At 37.2% G+C, this 27,049-nt stretch overlaps 2 protein-coding genes across 4 annotated transcripts in view; both read right to left on the minus strand.

Annotated features, from left to right (window-relative positions):
• Positions 1-257: 257 nt before the first annotated feature.
• On the minus strand, positions 258-1,670 carry LOC136258363 (uncharacterized). The gene has a single exon (XM_066051678.1). It carries the CDS (start codon positions 1,581-1,583, stop codon positions 576-578), a length of 1,008 nt encoding a protein of 335 aa, XP_065907750.1. The 5' UTR covers positions 1,584-1,670; the 3' UTR covers positions 258-575.
• A 7,427-nt stretch (positions 1,671-9,097) lies between these two features.
• The window catches only part of LOC136257312 (bromodomain and WD repeat-containing protein 3-like), a 28,589-nt gene continuing 10,637 nt past the window's right edge, over positions 9,098-27,049 (minus strand). For 2 of the 3 annotated variants that reach the window (XM_066050430.1, XM_066050428.1), the window contains 25 exons: positions 26,916-27,017; positions 26,821-26,863; positions 25,925-26,029; positions 25,593-25,659; positions 24,278-24,345; positions 23,977-24,108; positions 22,875-22,952; positions 21,609-22,594; positions 20,138-20,431; positions 18,929-19,012; positions 18,556-18,685; positions 18,415-18,507; positions 18,248-18,358; positions 18,087-18,159; positions 17,709-17,766; positions 17,460-17,654; positions 15,585-15,655; positions 14,962-15,223; positions 11,692-11,817; positions 10,809-10,908; positions 10,538-10,582; positions 10,407-10,469; positions 10,099-10,194; positions 9,890-10,042; positions 9,098-9,831 (listed from right to left, as the gene is read on the minus strand). In XM_066050430.1, the coding sequence (XP_065906502.1) occupies positions 9,253-9,831; positions 9,890-10,042; positions 10,099-10,194; positions 10,407-10,469; positions 10,538-10,582; positions 10,809-10,908; positions 11,692-11,817; positions 14,962-15,223; positions 15,585-15,655; positions 17,460-17,654; positions 17,709-17,766; positions 18,087-18,159; positions 18,248-18,358; positions 18,415-18,507; positions 18,556-18,685; positions 18,929-19,012; positions 20,138-20,431; positions 21,609-22,594; positions 22,875-22,952; positions 23,977-24,108; positions 24,278-24,345; positions 25,593-25,659; positions 25,925-26,029; positions 26,821-26,863; positions 26,916-27,017 (4,114 nt within the window). In that variant the 3' untranslated portion in view covers positions 9,098-9,252. The remainder of the gene's footprint in view (positions 9,832-9,889; positions 10,043-10,098; positions 10,195-10,406; positions 10,470-10,537; positions 10,583-10,808; positions 10,909-11,691; positions 11,818-14,961; positions 15,224-15,584; positions 15,656-17,459; positions 17,655-17,708; positions 17,767-18,086; positions 18,160-18,247; positions 18,359-18,414; positions 18,508-18,555; positions 18,686-18,928; positions 19,013-20,137; positions 20,432-21,608; positions 22,595-22,874; positions 22,953-23,976; positions 24,109-24,277; positions 24,346-25,592; positions 25,660-25,924; positions 26,030-26,820; positions 26,864-26,915; positions 27,018-27,049) is intronic. The other variant, XM_066050429.1, reaches the window with a different exon arrangement.

Genomic DNA, 27,049 nt, shown 5'->3' on the forward strand with positions numbered 1-27,049 from the left:
AAAAGGTACCTTTTCACAAATCCGGTCACATGTATAGTACAACATTTTCCAGATGAGGTTATGCAAATAGAGCAATAACTAGTAGTATTATACATAACAAACATCGATAAGCAAACACATCATTATAGCAAGGCAAGTGTGATATATGTAACTATGCTTAAATTTAAGGATATAGCTACATGTATATATCCACACTTTCCAGTAGTAGTGTTGCTCATTAAATATGTTTTATGATCCATAAAATAGCATATACCATATATGGGTTATATCATTACCTCTACATGACATCAATGAAATTCTATTAGCATACATAGAAACCAGATTTGTTCAATCAATAAACTATTTACTAAAGTCTAGGGATGAAGTGTGCACATGTAACTGTTACAAGATAATATAGCTGTATGTGTGGTCTACAGCAAGTTGCAACAACAAAATGAAATACACTTAACAATACATATGCTACACATGAACATACTGGTACAATCACCATCACATTTGGTTTTGGTTGTAGGCAAAAAGTAATGGAACACTGAAATAAAACTATTTAAAACAATTCTTTGCACTTAAATGATAAGCTACTGAATATAAAGCTCCAATTGATCAATCAAAGTGGATCTTTCATCAAATGGACCAGAGGAACAAATTCTTGCTTCAATATCATTGTTTGTTGGTTGATCCAACTGGTGATGGAACCAAGGTTGAGTTTTATTATCGCAACACTTGCTACTCATACACTTCTTTCCATCCCACAGTGCATCATGAAGGAAATGACCAACATAAATGGGACAACGTAATGCTCCTGACTCACAGTAATAGTTACTGCCAACAAAAGGAGGTGGTAATGATCCTGCATCATCTGCTGCACAAGGACAGTTGTTGACGGCTTTAGTAGAGCAGTGTTCACTTAGTCCATTGGCAAATGTCCAAATATGTTGACGAGGGTTACCATGTGTGAGGGATAATCCAGAAACATAAGCACCATCAATAGATTTTTCACTACTGGCAAATCCTTCAGAGTTCCCTTTTTGGTATCCTCTAGCCATCCCACAGACTCTTTGGTAACTAATTCCATTAGTAGAAAATTTTGCAGAAGAGCAAATGTTCGTATCATTACTCGTTACTCTACAAAAGACACCAGATCGTTTGCTGGCTTTTATCCATTCACCTGGACAATCATCCCCGGCACTAATGTTGATCAAAGCAATTCTTTTCCACCCTCCTCCGATTCCAGCACAAGTTGGAATTATATTAGTAGCATCATCAGCAATTGCTGTCATGTCACAGTAAACCCATTGGCTTTCATCAATACGGTAGTAACCTGACTTGTTAGCAGTTTCAGGATAATTATTGTAGATGTCCTTACAAGATGATCCATTGTAATTCATTCCACAATATCTATTACTAAGGATCCAGTAATATCCTGACTTATTGTGATTTTTATTGTAGATAGCCTCACAAGACTCACCAGTGGAGAGAGGAGTTTTAAACTGTTGTCCACCTCCATAACTGCTACACTGGTCAGTAGCTACTACCAGTTCCTTAGTAAGGAATATGACTACTAAACAGCAAGTCACTAACAGCATTACAACTTCTAACAATTGATCATTACCCTGTCTCTTCAATAATAGAACACATATTATGTAGTCAAGTTTATTTAATCATTCAATCAAACTTGCACAATAGTGCAAAAATTATTATTGGTGGTATGATGGATGTCCATATATGGTAATATAATTTTATGGGTCTTATCAACATGTGATAGACAGTACATTACTCCTACATATAGTCACTTTGTGTCCAAATAAGTACATATGCTGACTGCCAATTTGCAACTCATTACACAGATTCATTTCATTATTATTATTATTATTATCCACACCTCACACATGCCAATGTAATCCCAGGAATTGTATAACTATTTGATGATACAGTTGTTATAAGGTTTACCAGCAAAACAGGTAAACAGAGAACAGACACGAGATTGTCTAACAGGGTATTTGAGTGAACATGCTTTAGCAAAATTAACAATATGCGCATCTACATGTTTAGAATTTTTTTTTGAAACAAATGTTGCCAGCATTATACACAGTTGTTATGCATATACACTGCTGTACATGATGGATGTTCATACATAAAATTGACTTTGCAAAAGGCACTTGTGTTAGCAATAGCTATAGATTGGGACCATCAAGTATCCAGTAATACCCTGATCTGTTATGACCTTCATGATTATTATTATAAATGTCATCACAAAAGTCACCAGGGTAAAAAGGAGATTGAAAATGATAGTCTGGACACTGATCAGTAGCCACTACTAATTCCTTAGTGAAGATAACTAGTAGAAGACAGTAATAATATTATTTAACATACTGCTAACCTCACTGCTAACAATTCAACCACACTATTCCAGTGTGGATATGGCAGATGGTATTATATTATGTGCTGTCCTGGCTAAACATAGCATTCATAACCCTTTTAAGTACAACAACTAATGATATCATTAGTAGCCAACCAAATTAGGAAACCTCAGGAGAAAGAACACTCTTAATTGATTGTATACTATCGCCATACTGTCAGGTACAATGGATTTGTTAATGTGCTCTGTAATCTGAGATGATATGTCTCTTTCAACTGAACCTTTTAAGCACAGAAAGAATAATGCAATCACCAGTTAGCTGAGGAATAAACTGGCCACACAGAACTGGACTCATGCAAACTACAACTAAAACTGTAAACACCCACTATTAAAATTATTTAGTCAAAGGACTCAAACTGCTTTTTACAAAACTATTATATTATTATGGTATATAAAATTTCAACTTTCAATCAATTTATATGGTGTTTGGTGGTACAATGGTGAGATGGCAATGTATATACAAGTCAAGAAGATAAAAATTTTCAGCTCTCACACTGGTCTTTCCTGCTATGGGTTTAAACAAAGCATTAATAGTGTAGTTGACTGTTCTATTAAAGTATTTCATGTTTTTTTGCAATTCTAAGCATTGCTCCTACAATAATAATTATTATTGTGACTACCAGTCAGTCTCCTCATTGCACACTCTACCTTTTCATCAACTGTCCTATACTGCATATATGGTAACTACGTAACTCTCCCCATATCTGCTCCTGACTAGATGATGTATATTCCTTGTCAATGTTTGCAAAGTTCATACAAGTGCTATAATAGGTTTATGAAATATGTGTAACTGTACTACCAATTGCATGGCTTTGTCAAGATTTGTAGTTGCTTGTGATGCAAAAGAGGCTGCTCAATAAATATATGAAGTTAGCTCATAAAACTGTGCTTGTTTTTCAGTACAATTTTCTGAGATTGAAACTAAAATATTTAATTTTAGTAATTTAAGCTAAAGTCCAGGGCCAGAGAACAGGATTTGGTATACCTGCATACATATGTACATGTTGAACATAAGTTCGACCCCAACATAACCATGCGGTGATGATCTGCTCTTTAGTTATTAGTTTGGTAAATCTTATCTATTAATAACTACCACAATAGGATATATATGTGAGAATGATGAAACAATCCCATGTGGGAATTGAACAGGCTGAGCTATATGAAGAGAATGTAACTAGTAAAATATAAACATTCTCTAAAGGAGGCAATATAATAAACTGGATGAAGGTGAATAGCTATAGCTAGTCTTGTGGTGCATTGTAGTATAAATAGACAAACGCTTTCATTTGTTACTGGTACACTTTTTGCTGTAATGTTTTCTTAATTATACTGATTTGCTTAAAGATTTGATTATCAATCTGTCAGTGACTTAGCCCAGTATAGGCAGTTGAGTGCATGTCTGCATGGTCTTATATAATGACCATATAGTTTTCTAGTAGCAGAGGATGGTTCTTTGTGAAGTCTTCACTATTAGAGCAGCAGGGAGATGATTATGACTCAGCTACCACAGACAGAAGATGTTGAGAAGAATAAAGAGAACTGAATTGAAACACTAGCACAAGGACAGTTTTCATAAGTTAAATGAGCAATTTCACTATATCCAGTGGCAAAAGTCCCAATGTGCTGACGAGGACTACCATGAGTAAGTGATAATCCAGAATTATATACAAGGGTGGATCTAGGGGAAGGACTGGGCTAGGGAGCTGAAGCCCCCCCCCCCCCCCCCCCCCTCCCCCCTCACTGTAGACTTTACTTGATCAGTATACTGAAGATCATAATGAACTTTTGTCTTAGCATAGTTATAATGATCACTAATAGTACAAATATTTAAATACCACCTTATAACCATCTTTGCAAAGAATTATCACTGGATTTGGGCTATATAGGTTATCCAACAAAGGCCCGGATCACTGGGGTCAGCATTGGAGGTGCGCAAGATTTAGATACTCTAATAGAGCAGTCACCTAACTACATACTCTAATAGAACATTCAACAGATACATAATAATTGTTCCTGCTATGGAATTTATTCATATCCGCCTGAACCTATAAAGATGTGTCTATACATACAATTAAGTGCATTTGTCTGTTTAAAAGTCCTTCATTAAGGGTGCTCTGTACAGTGTGCTTATATGGCTTCCCATGAAATTTAATTTGGTCTATAACTTACAAATGGTTTTAGCAAATGTCCTGTACTTTTTTACTGGATATAAGCTAACACTAGTACACAGTTTAGTCCAAACCCAACTGCTAAATTTGATTTAGAACATGAGTTACAGTTTTTCCCTTTATACTAGAACTAGTCCTACAGTTTACACACAAGAGCCTTGAAACTTTTATAATACACTATGCTGAACAGCACAAACCATTATGCGTTTTTATTTTTGTCTTTTAGCTTCTCAATCATCACATATTTATCTTTCGGGTTGACAGTCCCAGAAATCTTTTTTTTTACTTCTACGTTATCCATCATCTGATCATGAACTTGCTATTTCAAAATGGCAAGCGCTCTTCTTTGGTAAAATTACTAAAGTAGCTTGTGTGAAAATTTCATGTCTATTGGATTAAAAATGACGGAGTAGTTCTAATTTAAGTGATAGGGTGTAGAATAGCAAGATTCGTGTGCTTGTTGCTATGGGATACCTAATTTACAGGTACTAAAATGCGTCAACATGTCACAGACTAATTAAGTGACCATAACATTTCTTTTAGTGCAAAACAGACTATGTTTTGGAAAGCCTTGTACGAACTGTACAGAGCACCCTTAATAACTGATTCATCTACTTGTACATAATATGGTAATACATTCAAGTATACACATGTCACTAAAAATGTTCTCATGCAGATTCAATCTCGTATCATCCAAATTTCAAAGTTTTCACAGTTTTAATTACATATTCTAACATGCACCTGTTGTTGTGCAATCGGTGTTGGTTGTCTGAACTTACCCAAACCTCTTCAAATACTGCAGAGTTATACCTAGTCTAAAGGGTGTATATAAAATATTTGTATAGGCAATTATAAGCATTTTGTATGTGGAATTGTTTCCAAATTGCTGTATTGTGGCATCTATTTCCTAGGGGGCATGCTCTCAGATCCCCTAGTTCCAGCATGCTTCACATGATAGGAGGTGTGCTTTGCACACCTTCATATGTTTGCATTAGCCCCCATCCCTTTGGTAAATCCTAAATCTGCCTCTGATAAACACCATCTATTGCATTAACCATAAATTTTCCATAAAACCCCCCAAGTGTACCCCTTCTGGTATCCTCTAGCTCTACCACACACTCTCTGGTAACTTTATTAGTGGAGAAATGTACAGAAGAACAACTATAGCTAGTGTCATTAGCCACTCTACAGAAGCTAACACCAGATTTTATCCAGCTGGCTCCTGGACATGCATCTGCTGCAGTTATGTTGAGATGAACATTTTTTCTCCATCCTCCTCTGATACCAGCACACACTGGGATAAATTTAAGTTATAGTAGCAACAATTGCTGTCATGTTGGAGTGAGACGTCTCATAATAATCGATGCAGTAGTACCCTGATTTATATTTATTATTGTCATAAATGTCCTCACAAGATGATCCAGTATAATTCATCCCACAGTATACCTTACTGGGACCATCAGTGATCCAGTAATATCCTGACCTTTCATGGCTTTCAGCATTCTTGTTGTAGATATCCTCACAAGACTGTCCAGGATGGAAAGAAGATTTAAAATGGTACCTAGTACACTGATCAGTAGCTATCACCAGTTCCTTAGTGAGAAGTACCAGTGCAGTAATGTAATATATATACTGCTAGCATCTCTGCACAACTTTCAAGCATACAATTGTATTATATGACTGTCTTCTAAATGTCTGAATTAACAGCTGAATTTATATAGTTATGACAGGACAAGTCAACATGAGGAAAAGCTAATAATTATGTTATAATTAAATGCACAAAACAATTAACTGCAAATTCCATCCCTCTGCATCTCAGTAGAAACTATATTATGTTGCGTGAACATTTTTAGAAATCTACATATATATAGCTGTATACTCAGCCTGGTTTTGTACTATGCTTCCATTTCGGATAATGATAATGTTGGTGGTCATGCCATGTCATTGTTGCTGTTTTATCAGCAAAACACACACACTATAATGGCGGACTTGACAAAATAAGGTCATGCATGAGCTGTTAAATTTTAATACTCAACAAGACACACTCCATGATTACAACACATCCACTAGCTACAGCAAAGCACCAGCAAAATATAAGACATCTCACACTGTATATATATATAGAAGTAATTCAGAAGCATGAAGTTCATACTAATGGTTTGTTCCCTATGCGTACATGATTTAGTATGATGTATAATTGTGTATACATACTTCAGAAATATTATGTATATCATATTAAGTGATCACAGGGAACATTGTATCAATTTACAGCGTATAGTATGTAGTGTTGAGCTGGATCCTCAACCGATACAATTACAAATGATCTTGAAATTTGGCTAATTTGTAGTACTGCTTGACCAGCTAAAAGTTTCAAAAATTTTTTTATTCAAATACCTGTTATTATGATTAATCTAAATTTTCATAATACATTTTCTATGGGGAAACCATAAAAGTGTAGCGTCTATTACAACCATTTCCTGAACTTGTAATGGAACCAAACCACACGTGTCTGTTGATGACACCTTTACTGTCACCTTTAATCATCTGGTTAGCTGAAGGATCCATCTCAACTTGCACATACCACACAGTAAAAACAAACTAGTGAACGTCACTACTAATGTCTGCCTCAATACTCACTATTTTTGTGTAGTGACGTTCACTAATAATTTTGCAGTGACCATCACTGCCATATAATGATGTCCACTATTTTGCCAAGATCAATGGACTGACACAATCACTGATGAACTCAAGAGTGGATGAACCGAATGGGTATCCAGGATAAACTCTCACCTTGTTGACACTACTATGCTGTGGTGAATGTAGTGAAATACACCACTGATTTTTAGTGTACAGTATAGTAGGTATATAAGGCTACTATATTGCTCATAAAATTGAGCATTATGTTATGCAGTGTTCAAAAAACCATGGATCCATTATGTTCACAAGAAATGTCAATTATTATTCCCCAAAATTAATATAATTATGCCACTTTAGCTCTTTGGCAATAACTTTGATGTTGTGTTACAATGTGTCAGATCAGACCTAGACCATTTACATATACATTGATTTAATGGTCTTTTATTGTTTCATCTGGCTACGTGCTATTAGAATTTCACATTTTAAAAATTATTTTGCAGATTTCTATAATTACTTTTGTCCAGCATAATAAATGGTCACTTCATCCTATAGCTCATAATCAACAAAATAATCTGTATGCATAATTCCAACAACTCTGAAGTGGTCTACTCTTCAAAGATGGCAGTTGTCAGAAAAATTATCATTAGGAGCTTCAGCACTTATCGGCTCCTGTTTTTATACATGATTGAGTTAGAAATTGAATCCAGGCTTTTGGAAAGGGGAGGCAAAATGAAGTGACACTACAGGTAAGGTACACCTTAGTATGTAAAACACACTAGCATGAGGAGTGTGTCAATCTAGTGGGATCTGGGAGCATGCCCCCCAGACCATTTTTGAAAATTGGACCCTCTGAGAGTAATTTCGAATCAGCTATGGGTTCATTGCAATTTAAAGTTTATTCCACTGTTGTATTAGCGGTAACTGCTCTATTAAGGTATCTCAATCTTGATATATACCTTGATTTTCATATTATAGTGTAAAATTGTTGACGGGTCAGGGTTGGGTAACTAGTAATATAAATAGTTACATGCTTTGTAACTAGGAGTAACTGTCTGAAAAGTAACTTATAATTAAGTTACAATAGTAACTAGTTACATATAGGTAATTATGCTTTAAAAGCAACAATTTGTTGTGGTATAGCCACATTATGTAGACAAATTCTGTGGCTTTTCTACATGATTCAGCTTGAGCAACAGATGTAACAGTTGAAACTGAGCTGAAATGGCCACAGAAATGATATTTTCAGAGTACACATAACTTATTACATAGTTCACTTCTTTGGCAAAATAATCATGTTAAAAAGTAAACATAATTTATTTATGAAAGTACCTACTTATTTTTAAAAAAGTAACCGTAACAGTTACGTGGGATAAAGGTGACTAGTTACTTTTTGTGAAGTAACTACCCCAACTCTGCTCTTACTTAACTGTTTTATAATAGCCTGAGCAGCTCTACACAGTACACACCTATGTGCATGCTCTCAAATACATACACATGGTGTAGTCACTAGACAGGATCATAGAACGCGCTCAACGCAGCTCCTTTGAAAATGCCAACAAATTCTGAATATTGAAAAACACACTAACAGATTTTACCAGCACCATAAAATTAAAAAAAGGAAATGTTACAAAATAATCAAATTTGCAATGCAGCACTCTACCACATGCCCACACATACTTTGAAATGAATAATTATCATTTGCACAAACACTAAACTTTAGTAGTCAGTTCTGCTATATGTGAATAAACACAATACATCTTAACTTAGTCATGATAAGTTGTGATGTTGATACATAGACTAGGTACCAGTACATGCACACACAAAAATGCTCAATATATTACAGATGGTAGGTGAGCTATTGTCGTATGAATGTACATTCTCTCATAGCATAGCATAGCATAGCATAAATTGTATTATACATAAATATACATAATTAACTTTGTACTTTGTTACAGAGCTTCAAAAGCAAACAAAAATGCAATAAAAATTATAAATATTATCATTATACATGACTTGGATTTGTAAACTATTTCAAATATGTCTCAATTTTGGGTTGGGTTTTACCCTCCTGCCATGACTGGTTATGATTACAGAGCCTTTCCCTTTCCTAGAACTGCCAGTAACAAGTCCACCTTTATACTCACATTCACTATCAGACGAATTGCTGAAAGCTGAGGAAGATTGGTAGCGATGACGTTGCTGTTTATGTCTCTGAGATCGACTTCTTAATTTCATGGGTTTGTGTGATTGTAGCTTCTTCCTGGGTGACTTACGAGGCTTTATAACTAATGGTTCCTCTAGTTCTAATTCAATTTCATCATCACCTGCAGATGAGAATTCATCAATATTTTCATCAATATCATCAATATCAAAATCTTCTTCCTCTTCGATCTCTGCTTCTTCATCGTCTTCCTCTTCTATCCCATCTTCTTCTTCCTCATTATTTGATGAGCTAATTTTACGTTTTGTTGACCGACATGCAGAGCTTGATGCTACCTTGTTGATTGCACCACGAGTGGCGTACTTTATCTCATTACCACCACACTTTGTTAAGAATCTTACAACATGTTCTTCAAAATATTCCTCAAGGGTAGAGGTCATCTGGTGAATCTACATAGAAAAAATACACACACAAACAATAAACAAAGAAAAGCTGCTTCACACGTACATGATTCTTAGGATGAGAGTTATAAATTCTGGAGTTGGTAAATATCAGTCTGATGTCTTGTATGAAGTCAGCTGGTGCAGGATACTGAGATGATTCCAACTTGGACAAAACTGTAGACAAATCCATTGGCTGCTTGACATAGCTAAGATAATCCTACAATATTAATAACAAGATGGTGAAGTTCCCATTCTCAACGCATCACAACTTACAGTAAAGCGACGAGTGTCAACTGGTTCAAGGAATGGTACAGCACAGTCATGACTTGATATGGTGTTGAGTAAGTGATGAGCATGTGATACCCACTCCTGTAATGTGAGCATATGATTGTCTTTGATGAATACACTTTAGTGGATGATGATATGTCTTTGTTATGACAAAAGTTTCATTTAAAAACTTTCAAAAATTTTGCTGTTTTGTGAAACCCTTGAATTATCCTCATTTACTTTTCGTGCGTACAGTGATTTTAAGAGTACCTTTTTCAAGTTCAACTACATTGTGGCTTAGCTGTTTCACTTACTGGTTCTTTTTTGGTCTTCTTAGTTGGATGAACCTCATCTTCTGAATCTCCTAAACTTAAAACCTATATATGCAGAAATGCAATACAAGATGTAGTAAGCACACCAATGTTTATCAATGTTTATATCTTACTCTATTTCTCTTTGGTCTCACAGGTTGTTCAGGGGTTTCATCATTCTATGCAAAATATGACACAAGGGAATAATAAAATCTATTCTAACTGACATTCTATAGATAAACTACTTACAACTCCCTATGCATTCTTCACATATACACGCATGCACACGCACGCACGCACGCACGCACGCACGCACGCACGCACGCACGCACGCACGCACGCACGCACGCACGCACACACACACACGAACATTATTCATTACAGTATAGTCCATAGTGTTCATACCATGACTGCTAGTGGTGAACTGTTGGTGATGACAATGTCAGTATCACTGATCGGTCTGGTGGGCTGGTAGCAGCTCATCACATCCAAACATGTTGAGTCACTGAATAGAATAATAAAATTATTGTTATAGTGACAGTGCCATCTCGTTATTAATACCATTATATTATATGGTGACTATTTCAACTATGTAGGTCCCAAACATAGCTAAGGTGTACTTCACGGCTGTATTAACAGACCACCTCATTATAGTGACCACATCAAGTAAGTCCCCAATGTAGTTAAGGTGTGTGTCACTACCTCATTATTTAGACCTCCTCAGTATGTGACCAGATCTGTGTGACCAGATCTGTGAAAACCCACAAAATTGTAAAAACCTACATTTTACAGTATAAAGCATTACTTATTTGCCTATATTCAAGAGGAGTTTGAAAAATCTTTGTTTCTTTGCAGTAGACAAATGGATAAATAGATTTAAAGATATGGGCATTGTTTACATTTGGTCAAAGCAGCAATCGTTGTACACTGAATTAGCCTTTTGTACTGTATGTAAGAAAAAACAAACCATTTCCCTATTCATGATGGTGCAGATTCCAACTCTATAAAGTTACAACTGTTTTATTAGGTGCCTGTACTATACTTTCCTCTGTTCAAACTGATTTTTCTATTGTTGCCACTTTGTAGGTCTGTAACTCCAAAAGTTGTTGGCATACGAGGCTGAAACTTTGCCGCATACACTTGACCAAGTAGATTATAAATATAAATAATATTCAATAAAAATGCGCAATTATGTTAGGTTTTGCAAATCTGGTAAAGTAGGTCCCAAATATAGTGCTCTATTTTCTTGTTCTACATTACAGGTTGTAATGCAATGCAAAACTCTTACTTGATAAAACTGTGCAGTGTCTGTACCAAGATTAATGAATGTTTCACAATCAAGCTGTCATCTTCATTGTAAGCCAGAGTATTGCGATATAATAAAATGACCTCCCATAATAATGCTGTCTTCCTCCTGTAGTACAAGAGAAGAATACAAGTACATAGTGTAGGAACACATACATGTATGTACAGATTTTATAAGTTAAACTTTACATACTAGAATCGTAACCCATTGTGCTGTACATTACATTACAGTTATATCTTGTTACAAGGGTGATATCATCGTTATTACATGAGTCCGAGGTGGAGCCAAGGATGAGTGTAATAACAATGATATCATCTGAGTTTATGGGATAGAACTATTTTATTTCCCAGTGCACGGAAGTTTATGGATAGTAAAATAAGTTCCGGTTTGAGTTCCTGTCACTGCGCTCAAGATTTCATCCGAATTGTGTGGAGATTTAACTTCATAGCCTACAAGTAAGATCCTGCATACTGCCTATAAACTGTAGTGAAGGGTGATGTGCAGTTCCAGGTATGATTTGCCTTCTCCAGAAGTTTGTATATCACATGGTGTACCGTGGTGTACAAGAGAAAAAGAGACCAACAAGTGGCTACCATAGTCCGAGTTAGAACAATGAAGCTAGAGGCTATCAAAAAGAAGTTAGTTTTTTTACCATAGTGACTGTTGGGACTGATTGTTGGAGCAAAAATTGGCTTGATACTTGTTAAACTATTGTATTGGTAACTTGTAGTGTTACTATGTAAAGGATTAACATTTTTCTTGTAAGATTTAGCAGGTTTAACCCTTAAAGACGCATACGTAAAACTTTACAAACACATGCACCGCATCCGCATAAGCCACTACAGTATGATAGTACTGTATAGTAGGGACATCAAAGGTGTGGGGGTGATCCATGATATACTGTAATATAACCCAAAAACCTTCTGTAATTTTTCCTCACAATGACATGACAGTATTGGTTGGGTAAAACCAAGCCCCAAAGTGTCTTCAGATCGACCTGAAATGTTTCCGTCAAGTTGCTACAGAATTTAAAAAAATATATATATTCATCAGAATTTTCTACTGCCTGCCTACCTGCCTGCCTGATGCCTTCAGTCAAGCATAGCGGAAAACTGGCTATAACTACAGCCCTAATTCTTTTGCAGAAACATTTCTAGTTCCCCTAAGGTGGCGCTGAACTGATTAAGTCCAGCTGCACAAAACAATTTGTTTCAACCCACGCACTTAACGAGCTATTTTAGGGTGGCCCAAAACTTCACTAGTGTACAACTTAATCTACGCCTTAAAAAACTGTTGTGATAGCCTGTGATGCTTTAGTTTAGCATACAAAGTTTCATGAATTATTTTTCGCCTATATAAGTTTTAACCCAACTTTTTAAATACCTTGGCCAATGAACAACCTAACGCTAAGCCACTTCGGTTCCAACCATTTCTCACCTTGTAGAACAATTCTATGCTTTCCTTTTCACTGATAACAACATGGAAAGTAGTGAAAACGCACACCTGTGGGCTACAACATTGGCTAATAACTCCATCAAATGCGAATCGCGAAAATTTGAAGCGCACTATTGTAGAGTATCGCTTAGCCAATGTCTATACCAAATTTTTATGGTCTGCAGTGCCTAATTTTGAAGTTATTTAGTGAGAAAGGAGACGGTGTGGCTAATCAGGGCGCAGTCCATTTAACAGATCACGCGATGGCAGCTGGTACCGTTCGCCAGTGAATTTATCAGAGTCGTGGCAAGCTAATAGTTTTAAAGCGTGAATATCAACAAAAGTAGCTGGGCGGTCTGACAGGGCTTGTTCTGTTAGTCAACTAAGATGCTTCGCTGTGGTCTATGAATTTTCATGTTTGTTCGTGCATTACCACAAACATGCTGTACAATTAACTTTATGCGGCTGCCCTTAATCGATTCAGCGCCACCTTAAGAAAAAAATCTTTGGTATATTGATAAATATACAATGCTTGTGTTATTGTCTTATCTTTTATCCTTCTTTGCCATGGCCATCAGTCATGGTTCTACCGCTGAGTGCTAATAGACTACAGTACGGCTCCCATCTACCGGTGTATATTGCATCAAACTGTTCGAATACATGTGGTCGCTAGTTGTACCAAACTATTTGAACATCCTGAACACACGCGTATGTGACTTGCTGTTGATATCAATCAGAGAGAGCAACTCACAGTGTACTATATAGCAATGTGTAAGTCAAAAACATAGTTTATTTAGTAACAATGTTCAACTGAGTCGGGTCATCCAGGTCCCGCTTTACAGATTATTCGGGTCTGACCGCACGTGCTAAATTAAATGTGGACGTGTTACTACACGTCATAGTGTAGCCCTGCTTCTTTTGTGAGCCACACCCACTTACATAAATTACTGTCTGTAGACATATGGCAGCCACACCCATTCATCAGTCTGTAGGTATGCATGAATCCACATCCGTTATGTATGTAGGCTTATGTAGAGCCACGCCCACTGATCAGTTGCTATTGTATGAGTCATAATCTAGTATTACAGTGCTGTCATTAACTCTTTAAAAATATTGTGACTTGTTTTTGTGAAAAGCAAGCTATTTAGTGGTCATGAGCTTGCAAAAAACTTCACAAAGAAGTATAAGAAAAAATTAGGAATTTTAAATTAGAGTAGTGTAGTGCTGCAATAAAAAGTACTGGAACAAGCTGGATCAGAGTAGTATGTAATGTCCAAATACTGTAAAACAATAAGAAGTGAATATCCCTACTGTGCATTGAGTGTAGCACAGTAGGGATATTCACTTCTTATTGTTTTACAGTATTTGGACATTATGTACTACACTGATAAAAATTTGACATCAATTAACTTTCTACACTGATAAAAATTTGACATCAAAAATCACACCTACACACTGTAGCATCTCAGTCATCATTAGCTACAATGAATAACAGATCAGTCTGTTATGGATGCTACAATGATAAAACATCTCATCTGCATGTGTCTAATAGGGTGACAGACATATCTACCTACTTTACATTTTCAGTAAGACATTGCTTTGCATGTTTTTGGATGAAAAGTAACAGTTCTTGTACACTCCTTATTTATAGACATACTGTACCTGCAACTTGCCAGTTTTGTAGCTATAGTACAAATTATACATGTGTCACCATACGCATGCTTATTAATTTTTGTGAATTTTTTATGGATGCTACAACTCACAAATTAACATAGAATATTTCCCAATTCACAGTACATACATAAGTGCAATTCTTACGGATAAAACTTATTCAGCAATTTGGCTTTAATGGTTGACAAGTCTGTTGGCATGGCGACAGCTACACAATAATCTGGATACTGCTCGAGGTCAACTGGCTCTTTGAATGGCGTTGCTTCATCCATCATCTCCATGGCAACATCAATACCTCTCACAATACGGTCTTGTTCAGCATCAGTGCCATTCGGTGCCCACCCATCAGCTTGCTCTTCATATTTCCATGGAAACACATCAAGAGCAGCCAAATTTGGAGCAACAGCTTCTGAAATGAAACAACTTGCCTCATGTATGTAACACCTTCCTACTGTACACATACACAACTAGCAATAAATAAAATAGACTTTTGGACCAGCTACAGACTATAGCTAGTCTCTATAACTACTGATATTTTAAATGTCATCACAAGGGCACAGCTATATGTATACGGCAGGTATTTAGATTAAGATGGCTCAGATGGGCCCCTTTGCTGTAACAAATATTTTCATTATTAGTTGAATTGTGCACTTCAAGCTGATATGGTTAGCATCAGCAACTTCAGTAGGTTTGCATGGTCAGGAGATTATGGGGTTCTGGCCTGATGTATCAACGTCTATACTTGTACTGTTAGTATAGAGTCCACTGACCATTGTCATCATCCAGTAGTGGCTCCATATCCCATGGACTGAGTGTATCCATGATATTGTCATCATCCCACCTGAAGGAAAATGATGATGTAATAACCAAACAACATCACCAATGGGTTTGCTTGTACTAATCAACACCACTTTTCCTGTTTACAACATATAAATGACCAATCACAGAATGCCTTAAGGCTGCCCTTCATTTCTTTTTGCATAAGTACAGGACATGCCCCCCTTCTCTTTAAAGGAGTTTGTTATTTCTGATAGCCTACAAAGCCAGATAGGTCATTTTTCGGTTGTCTTATGCCAATATCTACACTGCATACCCAGTGGTGGATGCAGGGGGGTTGCAATGGTTTCAGCTGCAACCAAAGTTGAGTGGAAATTTGAAACCCCCTCTGAAAATTTCTAGATCCACCACTCATACCCATTGTGCAAGGCATTCAAACGTCTTAAGGAATGTTCCCTTGCATTACCATCATGCTACAGTTAGACATTTTAGCAGTAGTGCTACTTTTCCGAGCTTATAGTGTGACTTTGTACATTCTGTAGTACCAATACTCATGACAGTAGGAACATGAACAGTCTCAAGAATCACTGCATGGTTACCCAAATGGGATCACTATCACTTCATGTTTGTTTACAAACTAATAGTCTTATATCATAGCACCAAAAATGAAATGGTCAGCACGCAAGCTGGCTACAACACTGAGCAAGAAGTTAAATGACTCTGATCTAATATTCTGTACTGTGAGCTACAACATTACAGCATACACAATTACAACATTCTTACTACATAATCTATTAGTCAAGTGTCTGCAACATTACAAATACAGTGTTTCAATAAACCCAATTACAATAGTGAGTGACTACTGGACTGCTGCCTGACAACTTTGGCTACAGTCACTTGAAAGCTGTAAAGCATCATCACTTCAAGATATACATTATCATTAATCAAATTTAAGATGTTATATACATATTACTTGATGAAATAGTCACTTTCTATCAAGGTTCTACAGTATACTGAAACCACATGTGCTTGTGGACACGTGCCTGATTTACTGAAACTGTTTCTGAAAGCACATGTGTGTTTGTATATTTGTTTGTCACGTAAGCAAAATGGCTTATGCCAAAAGCAGCCTGCATGTGAAAAGTGAAGGCTGTACATAACCAGCATAAACCATCTGGGTAAGTAAGTTTTCGTTTTGAGGTGGTTTATTCATGGCAAATTAAAAAACTGTATGACTAGCGCTCAAAATTTCAGACTGTCACGAGCAACTGTTGTGGAAAAATCTGCTCAGCAGGTCAATGCACACTTAACTGTGTAAGTTACATAATCGATGTAGACTTCACAGTGACACATTTGCCACAGCATTTTGTGAAGAGTTTCTGTTCTACAAGAGCTTCTATTGAGCAATTGTTACAATGTGTAGTATGCTATACACATGAAGCACCCCAAGAACATTAACATCACCATCATGACTATGCTGGTACAAGGCAGTTAATCCAACTGTGGGTTATAGGATATAAGGTTTCTAACAGCCAGCGTGCCCGTTATCCACTTAACCACTACCTTTATAAATAGAGTAGCATTTCAGTAACGTCTTCAGAGTGAGGGGTAATTAAAATAGTTTCTCCAAATCATGTATCAAAGCTTGTGGATTGTTGCCCACTAAACCACTGATAGCTGCTATGAAATGAATCACTATTTCAAATGTATTCTTAGTACAATGGGCCTAGCCTCCATTATCTGAACCAGTTCTGTGTTAGTTCAGACATTTTAAGCAGATTTGCTGAAATAAATAAATAAGAACTTTCTGTGTAACCTATACCAGTACTGCTCTCTTTAAAACAAAGACTACAATATTTTTATCTTACTGGACAACATAGCACTGCCAAACAGATTGTGGATAAGCAGGGCTGAATGGTTCACGACTGAGAATCTTTCCAGTCCACCAACTATCCTCAATATAACTTCTGAACTTTGTACCTTCCTGCCATGGTTGACACACAGACGAACAGAAATGAGAGGCAACAATTAGAAAGTCAGGAACATCATCAATGTCATGATATCTATGTTGACACATTAGCATGAGGAAGGAGTATAACACAACCATTGGAACTCACTTTAAGTTGAATGTTTTTGGTGCTGAGGAGGACGGACCATCAGGTGTTGACACCAATGCTACAGTGTGACATATAGTAAATAGTTAGCAGTGTTTAGCTACTTATCTCTGAGTGAGGAATAGAAAAACTAAGGACAAAGGCCTAGCCTTTCCCCTAGGAGACCTCTTTGTTATACAAAAAGGCTCACAAATTCTTGTCTTTATTATAGAGATATGGTACTTCGGTGTGACAAAGTGTTTCAGTCGGCAGAAAGTGTGTGTAGAAAAGTGACAAAAAATAATACAAGTTGATGTACAAGCATGCATGTAGACTACCAGTGGACTACAGGGGTGCAGGTACATAGCGTACACGTACATACTTCAACAAGTGATCACTTACATAATGTCAGGGAACACAGTGTGGGTGGACCAACTGTGAAGTGGACATTCTTCACTTGACACAGCTCATGAGCCTAAAGCACAACATACATATAAATACAGGTATACATACACTTACAGGTAGGAGTTTCTACAAGCAACATTATAGTTTAAAGCTCATACCTCAAGGGAGAACTTTTGCCAAGGTAACTTTTGTCCTTTCAACCGATGATGAAGTCTTTTCTGCTTTATCTCTTGAAGGTATAGTTCATGCCCTTGACGACAGTAAACAACCTAAAAGTGAGGCAATATACTATCACAAACAAAACTGGTTAAACCTGTTATGTTACCAAGTCTCCAACTTGAGGTAAATATGGTGTAGTTTTGGGTGTCATCTGCTTTAGCCAACCAGTTGGAAGATATGCTTTATACTTGTTAGCAATCTATGTATTAGATGTGTGTTTATTAGGCAGTTTTGAATGGTTGCTCACAGTAACACTCCTAGTTTTCTCATTGGCTGGACTTGGCTCCATAGTAGATGAAGGTCCAGGCTCATCTTCAACAATCACTTCGTTTACTTCTTCTCCACTGTCACTGGAGTTGCGATGACGAGTACGATGCCTAGGGTGACATAAAACACGATACAGTGAGTACCCAGCAGACCAGGACCACATTGGTTCTAGTACTGCATGTAAATGGTCGACAGGATTATAATTATCTTATGATGAAATGTTTTCATAAATTATTGCAGCATCACTAAACTTGACATGCTCTAATAGAACAGCCAATTTCATTAGTAGCACTGCTACTCACTTTTATAAAAAAAAAATTACCCAACATGAAATGTATTATATGTTATGTTACCTTCTAGTAGATTTCCGGCTGGCTGACGTAATGTTGATAGCTGCCTCCATCGTCCAGTCTGACACTTCACTACTACTAATGTAACTACATGAGAAAATGTGCTGAGATCAGCAAGTAGAATGTACAAGATGGATGTCTACATTGATTTGTAACAGAAATCTCATTTAACTATAATTGTACTTTCATGATCTAGCAAAAAATTTAATGAGCAATGTATGATCATTAGAAAATGAACATAATTTGATCATTCTGAACCAAATCTTTGTCCTTATGATGGACTTGTTCTTCAGTCATGTGACTGAGACTGTCAAAACAGGACGTGCTAAACCTGTCAACACAACAAGCCATATCTCAGTACCAGAATTGGAACTTAGCATTTTGCAATGCTGCATGATGGGATGAAGCAATGTTGAACAGTGAAAAAGTCAAGCATGTAGCTTTACATATTCCTTGCTTGAAGGCATCAGGCAGGCAGGCAGTTAGTCAGTAGAAAATTTCATTGAATAACTTTTTTTTTTGAATTTTGTAACAACATTATATTGGAAGCATTTAAGTTGCACTGAAGGCATCTTTGGGCTTGGTTACACTTAACCAATACTGCCAAGGTTGACAGGATGGTATTGTGAAGCTGGTTTCAGGGCTTTATGGTGATCGTTTTTGCCAAAAAAATCCGAATCTCTGTGATCCCTAATATACAGTACTACCGTACTGTAATGTAACTAGTACTATTATCATGAATTGGAGTTTGGCCACAAGAAAGAAGCACTCGGATGGAAGTGTTTCCATTCTACAAGTTAAGAAACATTACTTGAAGGTTTAAAACACTTATACACCTGTAAATTCCCTGTGATTGGTTTTAGCATGATATATTTAGGACTCGTCTATTTACTATAACAAACGTAGCTGTAATGTTACTTGTTGCGTAGCCACAATCAAATCTTTCAGGCATGTATATAACATGAAACTAGTGGTTATACTCATATTGGCATGGGTGGGTAATCACCCGGAGCCTGCAATGATGGAAGTGCTACATAATAGTTGTAATATGGGTACTTGTGATCTGCCTGATATGCCCTCGGGCATGTTACAACTATAAAATGTACACACACACACACACACACACACACACACACACACACACACACACACACACACACACACACACACACACACACACACACACACACACACACGCACGCATGCACACACCTTCCCTCATTGCTGGACCAGTGGTTAAACCCATCATCCTCTTCACTATCACTAACAGAAATATTGTCCAATACATTTTCATCTTCTGGAAGTGGGTCAGCCACAACCCCTAAATTTTGCAGTATATCTGGCAACAACTTGCCACTCCTTAGGGACTTTCCCTTAGTTCTGGTTGTGACCTCATGATCATCGAGTATGATTGTGTTGTGGTGTTTGGGTGTGGCTTTTGCCATTTCTCTCTCATAGTACTCCACCTCCACTTTCAACTCTCTGTCTGACTTGTTCCTTTGTAGTCTGAGGGTAACAATTTCATGTATCTATTAGTATACAAGTCTCTCTCTCTCTCTCACACACACACACACACACACACACACACACACACACACACACACACACACACACACACACACACACACACACACACACACACACACACACACACACACACACACACACACACACACACACACACACACACAAATTCCATAATAAGGACGAATTGTTTGGTCCCAACAGGTTGGGTTAATACATTTTTTTACCTCTGAAAGAGGAAAACCTCTATATTACAACAAAAAGTGAGTAGGGTCCCCAACTATCCACAATAGAGAGCTTCCACTGTACACATAGGCATAGCAAGATACATGTATTTAACCAGGCACACATCCCAAAGCTAGCAACCACGGTGTACACCCTGTAGTTAGCCTTTGGCCAGCTGTGGGACGTGCACCTAGTTACTTGAATGGTAAAATTGTGTATGTCTGTGTCCTTCCACCTACCCATGTGAGCAAAAAGTTGTAATAAAAGCAGTTTCTAGGTGAGAACTGTACTGTATGTTGTACAGTGCCAGTGTTAACCTGCCATGTATATACATAGGTAAGCTTTCACTTTGGCGCAGTTTATTCATACCAACGGGTGAAGCAAGTACCTGAAGCTGTAATGAATACCTTTCACTATGGGTCATACAATAACAGAAAAATGGCATATCTATGTAGTCTCATAGGCTACCAGGGATAACAAATTCTTTCGAGATGAAGGAAACATTACAGAACTTGTTTACTTGATCATAAATCTTGGGCTATGGAGTTGAAACTTGTGTCATTCTATTCACCATGAACTAGGCCATTCGTCAAGGTATAGTTTAACCTACGTAAATACACCCATGCTATTAAGCAAGAAAGTTGTCCAAACTTAGAAACGGGAATGATTAAGTTACATTTTACTGCAATGTACGCAAACACATGTAACTAAAGTTTGCTTCAATATTCTTAACTCTCCATGAAGAGGCAAATGCATTGGTACATTACTGCAGATACAGGGCATTCAATTCGAGTCTTTCTTCACTGTTTACTGAAGCTATTAAAACATGTTCAAAGGGTCACATACGAAAGGCTGGTAGACTCAGACCAGTTATACTAGCCAAGGTGTCATTACTTTTAACTATAGTGTAATAAAGCAGCTAACATTTCCTTACCTATACAGATCAGGATCAATTTCAGGTACAACAGTTCTTGACAACCACAAACTGACAGCATTCTTTGCTTCTTGATCACTCAACCCACAAGACCACACAATACTGGTCAAAATGTTATTATTACTAGTACCAGCTGGTTGATCTGCACTATCAAACTCCATGATGTTGATATCATCATTACTGTTGTTGACCACAGCACCAAAACCTTGATTATGATTAATTGTCTGTTGACCGTTGACTGTTTCTTGACTACCGAATGACTGGTCTTGATTACTGAGTTGCTCTTGATTGCTGATTTGTTGACTATTGCTTGAATGCTGTCCATTGACCACTTTCACCATTGCTTGGTCATTGATTACCTGTTGATGATCGACTGTTTGCTGACCAATAGTCAATGGTTGATTGATTAGGTCCTGATGATCAGAAACTGAATGACCATTACTTATACTAGAATGATTATTGGATTGATTTTCTTCCATACAATTCTGATTCACTCCATTATTACTTTCTTTACTGTTGTCCGCATTTCTTGTTAGCTCAACATTACCATCACTACCTGAATGTAAGTCACCATTTGTAGTTTTGGTAGTAACATTATCATCCATTACTGATGAGTGACTGATATGGTTAATTATTTCACTTTCTTGTGATTCACTAGAACACTGGCCACTACCTATACCACTACTACATGGCTTGTCGGCATGGCTACACGTGTCTCTATTGTTTTCATGCACATGATGACTGCCATTTGATCTTAATGAGGAGTTCATATTGATTCTCATGTTTCCATGTGACAGCTGTGCTTGTCTCTGTCTCATAAACTCATCATAATCAACTAGTGCCTCAGGCTCTTCCTGTTTGTCAGCTTTAAAACTGGATGATGGTCGGATTATATCCAGGACAACATTTTGTCCCTTCAGGGGATGTGGGTGACCATCAATGTCGACAAGATATGGAGGGGGCATTAAATGGGGTGGACGTTGGGACTACAAGAAAGAACAAAATTAGTCAGTGATGAACAATGTTAGCAGGACAAATACATGTCCCCATATTGTTGCTTGAAATGTTTCACATGCATATATGACCTCCTAAACATACATGTTTACGATACGTAATTATTTAAAAAATGCAACATGCATATTTACATATACGTACAAGATTCCAAAAATACTTAGTTTAGGTATGTGTACAGTATGAATGGATGCCAGCAAAACTGTAATTTTACTATTTTATAACACTCAATCTTTCAATGACTACATTGCTCACCTGTTCATCAAGGACATTGTTGTCACGGTCCCACATCAGAGGACGATAGTCAGTGTGGAAGAACTGCTCATCAGGGAACTGTACAAGGGACAACAGACAAACTTTAATACTAAAACTGTGTTGGATCAGTAAGGATATCATAAAAACCTTACAGTAAAAGTGCTACACTTATAGAGGTGCTCTGGAATATCAAGAGGTCAGAGTAGAGACTGAGGTAACGTGCATACAGTAATATTGCCACAATTTATGCCAGTAATATTGCCTCCATGACTGTTAATCCACAATTGTCCAATAATGCCGTCAATGGGAATTTTATCCATCCCAACATACAGTACCATTCGGTACAGGTAGGACATCCCGGGATAATTCCATGTACCTACGTATACCAAACGGAACAATGGTATGGGATAGACGCTTGGGATTCATCTCCCAGTGGTATGATGGGGATGTCCCACCTATACCAAATGATACAATGGGATGGACAAACTTTGACATTCAGCAGCATCATCTCCCTTTTGTGGTTCTGATGAACTTTTCTGAAGTAACTGACCCTTGAACTCTGCCCATTACACAGCATCATGAATCAAAAAATGTTCAAAAAAGCACCTCTGCAATCAAAGTAGTCACTATGAAAAGTATGGACGATTTCTGTTACAAAGAGAAGACATCACATGCTTTGCCAAATCAGCACTTTTCGCTGTCAGCAAAGATGAATGGGACACAAAAGAGGACACTGGTAAGTACTGCATTATGTTAACGGCACATGTCTGGCTGAAGCGACATTGAACAATGAAAAAATCAAGGCCTTATGGAGTTACGCTTGTCTGAAGGCATCAGACAGTTACTCAGACAGTTACTCAGTCAGTCATGGCACTAGAAAATTCCATTTAATAATTTTTTTCATACAGTAGCTACGTGTTGAAAGCATTTCGAGTCGATCTAAAGGTTTGTTTGTTTGGACTTAATTTTACCTACCCAATACTGCTTCATTGTCGTCAGGGAGAAGCGAGGCTGGTTTTTGGGTGATGTTTTTTTTCACAGGCCATACCCATACCTTTGTGGTCCCTACTATACAGTAATATGATACTACACATTCTCTCACTTTCTGGTATGGCTGATCATCACCAAATCCAAACAGTATCAGGTGACCCAGAGCATCAGTGGCAGCAAAACTCAACCCATCCATTGAGAACCGACACTCAAACACTGAGGACTCTCCTTCCTCTTCTTCATACTACAACAATAACAACAACAACAGTGTATGTAGAATTATCGCTTATTTCATCCTTAGTTTGTCTACATGGTAACAAGATTATGAACTACACCATATAGAAAGAAAGTATATTATCATACACATATACTGTAGCCTATACACTGTACAGTACATTACGTATAGAACATACCAAGTTATGGAAGGTCTTGATACACACACCAGTGAACATGTCCCACATTTTAAGTAAGCCATCATGACCTGTAGCAAGACAAACAAGTACACCACAAACGACATACAACATGCATACACTGTACCTATACAGTACTATACAGTGGACCCTTGATTGTCCAAATCCCAATGGTCTCAGGTAATGGTAAAAGTTTTCAGATTAGTGAATTATTCAGACAACTGAAGCAGCCCATACATTTATATACAGAGCTTTATTGAAATACTCTAATAGCACATACATCTGTACTCAAAATATTCCAATAGAACAGTCATAACTGAGGGTCTGATAACTGAGGGACCACTTTATAACAATGTCCAACAAAGCTCCATGTTTCACAGAAGTATCAATTACATTATAAAATGCGACTACAGGGGGTGTACCTCAGCGAAAACCCATCTAGTTCGCACAACATCCAAATTTTACTTTTATTTTCTCATCATTATCCGCATACCCCAAGGAATGATTCACCAAAATTTCAGTTGATTATGGTGAGTAGTTTTGGAATTACAGTGCTAAAACCAAGAAAATTGATTTGTACAGTAACTATACTACTGTACATGTAAAAATAAAACTACAGGTGCTTACATTAGCAGCCATAATTTCCGTTTGATTAGTCTACAAAGTTGAGATTTGGCTTACAGTGTCCACCATGGATTGGCAGATCAGCCAAGGTATAGTTTTAGCCCTGTAGTCACTTGTGCATAGGCGTATGAAGGTAGTTTTATTGAAGAAACGGAGACAGTTTTGTTTACATACATTGCATTGTAAACAAACGCATGTGACACACAAACTATTGGGGCTACAGAAACGAAACAAAGATTTTCGAACTCCCCATGAGTAGGCGAATAAGACGGTTATGAAGGTTTAATCGATTTAAGGTCTCCTTTCCTGAGTAATGGCTCGATTAAAACTTGCATAATTTTTTCTTTGTTGTAACATGTGTAATTTCACCTATTTTTTTTAATTTCATTTTTCTCAATACACATGCTTGTGCAAACTAGACGGGTTTTCGCTGAGTTGGTCACAAATGTTGATCAAAACAACTTTTCCGGTTTCATTGGAAGGAAATTCAAATTCCAGAAAAACAGTAAAAATACTTAGCCTATGGTCTCACATTGCCAACTTTACAGTCCACCAATATGCAATTTGATGTCCATCAATGAAACCATGTATACCATACACCTGTATTTCTAGCTGAATACAGGTAGCCTAACAACACTGAGGTACAACAAGGTAGTTGAATTGTATTGACACGTATGTACAACAACACACTCACCAGCACTCAGTAGAACACGAGAATTATGGAGGTGTGGTTCTAATACAAACACCTCTCCTGAATGACCCTGTGAATAAGACACAACAAACAGAGTCTAATATGTATAATACATGATATTGTAGCAAGATTTCATACTATACATACAATACCATCACAACCCAACACCATCATTGGAATATAATACAGACCTATATGCCATTACAACATACAGCAGTACAGTACTGTGTGTATATATTCAAAGTGCATTTTGAACAGTGCCGGTACACACATCCCACACATAGAGGTAATTACTTGAAATACTAAATACAAACTACAAATACAGAATTACATACACAGAGGGTATGCAGGATGGTACCAGTACACACATCCCACACATAGAGGTTACAATCTGGAGTAGAGGCTGTGATGATGTAATGATCGGTCCACTCCCAACCAACCTACAATGATAAAATAACACAAACATTTTATTGTAGATGGCTAGCATGAAAACAAAATCCAAAAGATTGATCTATTAGGTTGAATGTATGTCAATGTGTGTGTGTGTGTATGTGTGTGTGTGTTGTGTGTGTATGCGTGTGTGTGTGTATGCGTGTGTGCATGTGTGTGTGCGCGTGTGTGTGTAGTGTGTCTGTTGTGTGTGTCTGTGCATGTGCATGCATACGTGCGTGCATACTAGGATCGATGATCAATAACAAGGGCTCTTGTCCATGGTCCCATTTATACAGAGTTCACACTGAGTTATTTGCTGGTGTGTGTAAGGGCTAAATCAGTTTTCAGCCATCAAGATGATCGGTGAATGTCTACCATACAATTATAGTACAACTTTGCGCTGATAAAACAAACAAATAGCATCAGAAAAATAGCATTATCATTTGTTTGATGTAAATGTTATAAGCAAAAATTAAAACACTACTACACAGTTTGGAAAGTTTGGAAATGTCGATATGAGCATTTGTTTTCACTGAGAATTGCTTTACCAACAAAAAGCTTTTTTTTGTTAACCAATTGACATGGAATAACACCAATTGCATCAAATATGAGGCCAACAAATCAAATGATAACCAATAAATAATACATACTGTATGTGATAATATTGTGCAGGAAAAATAAGTGTGATAATTGCATTGCGGGAAATTGAATAGGAGGCAATATTGGGGATTTATTAAAATATCTAAAGGAGGACATGTGTCCATGTACCCCTCCTCCCTACATGAAATCACATACATACCATTGTGACTTGAAGTTTGTGTTTCTGATAGACATCCTCAGGGCTATAATTACACATGGTATGGTTACTGATCACATGCAGCTCATGTGACTCACATGTTAGGGTGTTTTGGCATTCGTAGTACCCTGTTCTCCCATTGGCCAGATTTGAACCACCACACCCTGGCAGTGCCATCGCGAGAACCAGTAGCAAACAACCTAACAACAATAGACAGTTACAATGTCATTAT

This window comes from Dysidea avara, chromosome 6 (assembly GCF_963678975.1).
Source record: "Dysidea avara chromosome 6, odDysAvar1.4, whole genome shotgun sequence".
NCBI classification, from domain to species: domain Eukaryota; kingdom Metazoa; phylum Porifera; class Demospongiae; order Dictyoceratida; family Dysideidae; genus Dysidea; species Dysidea avara.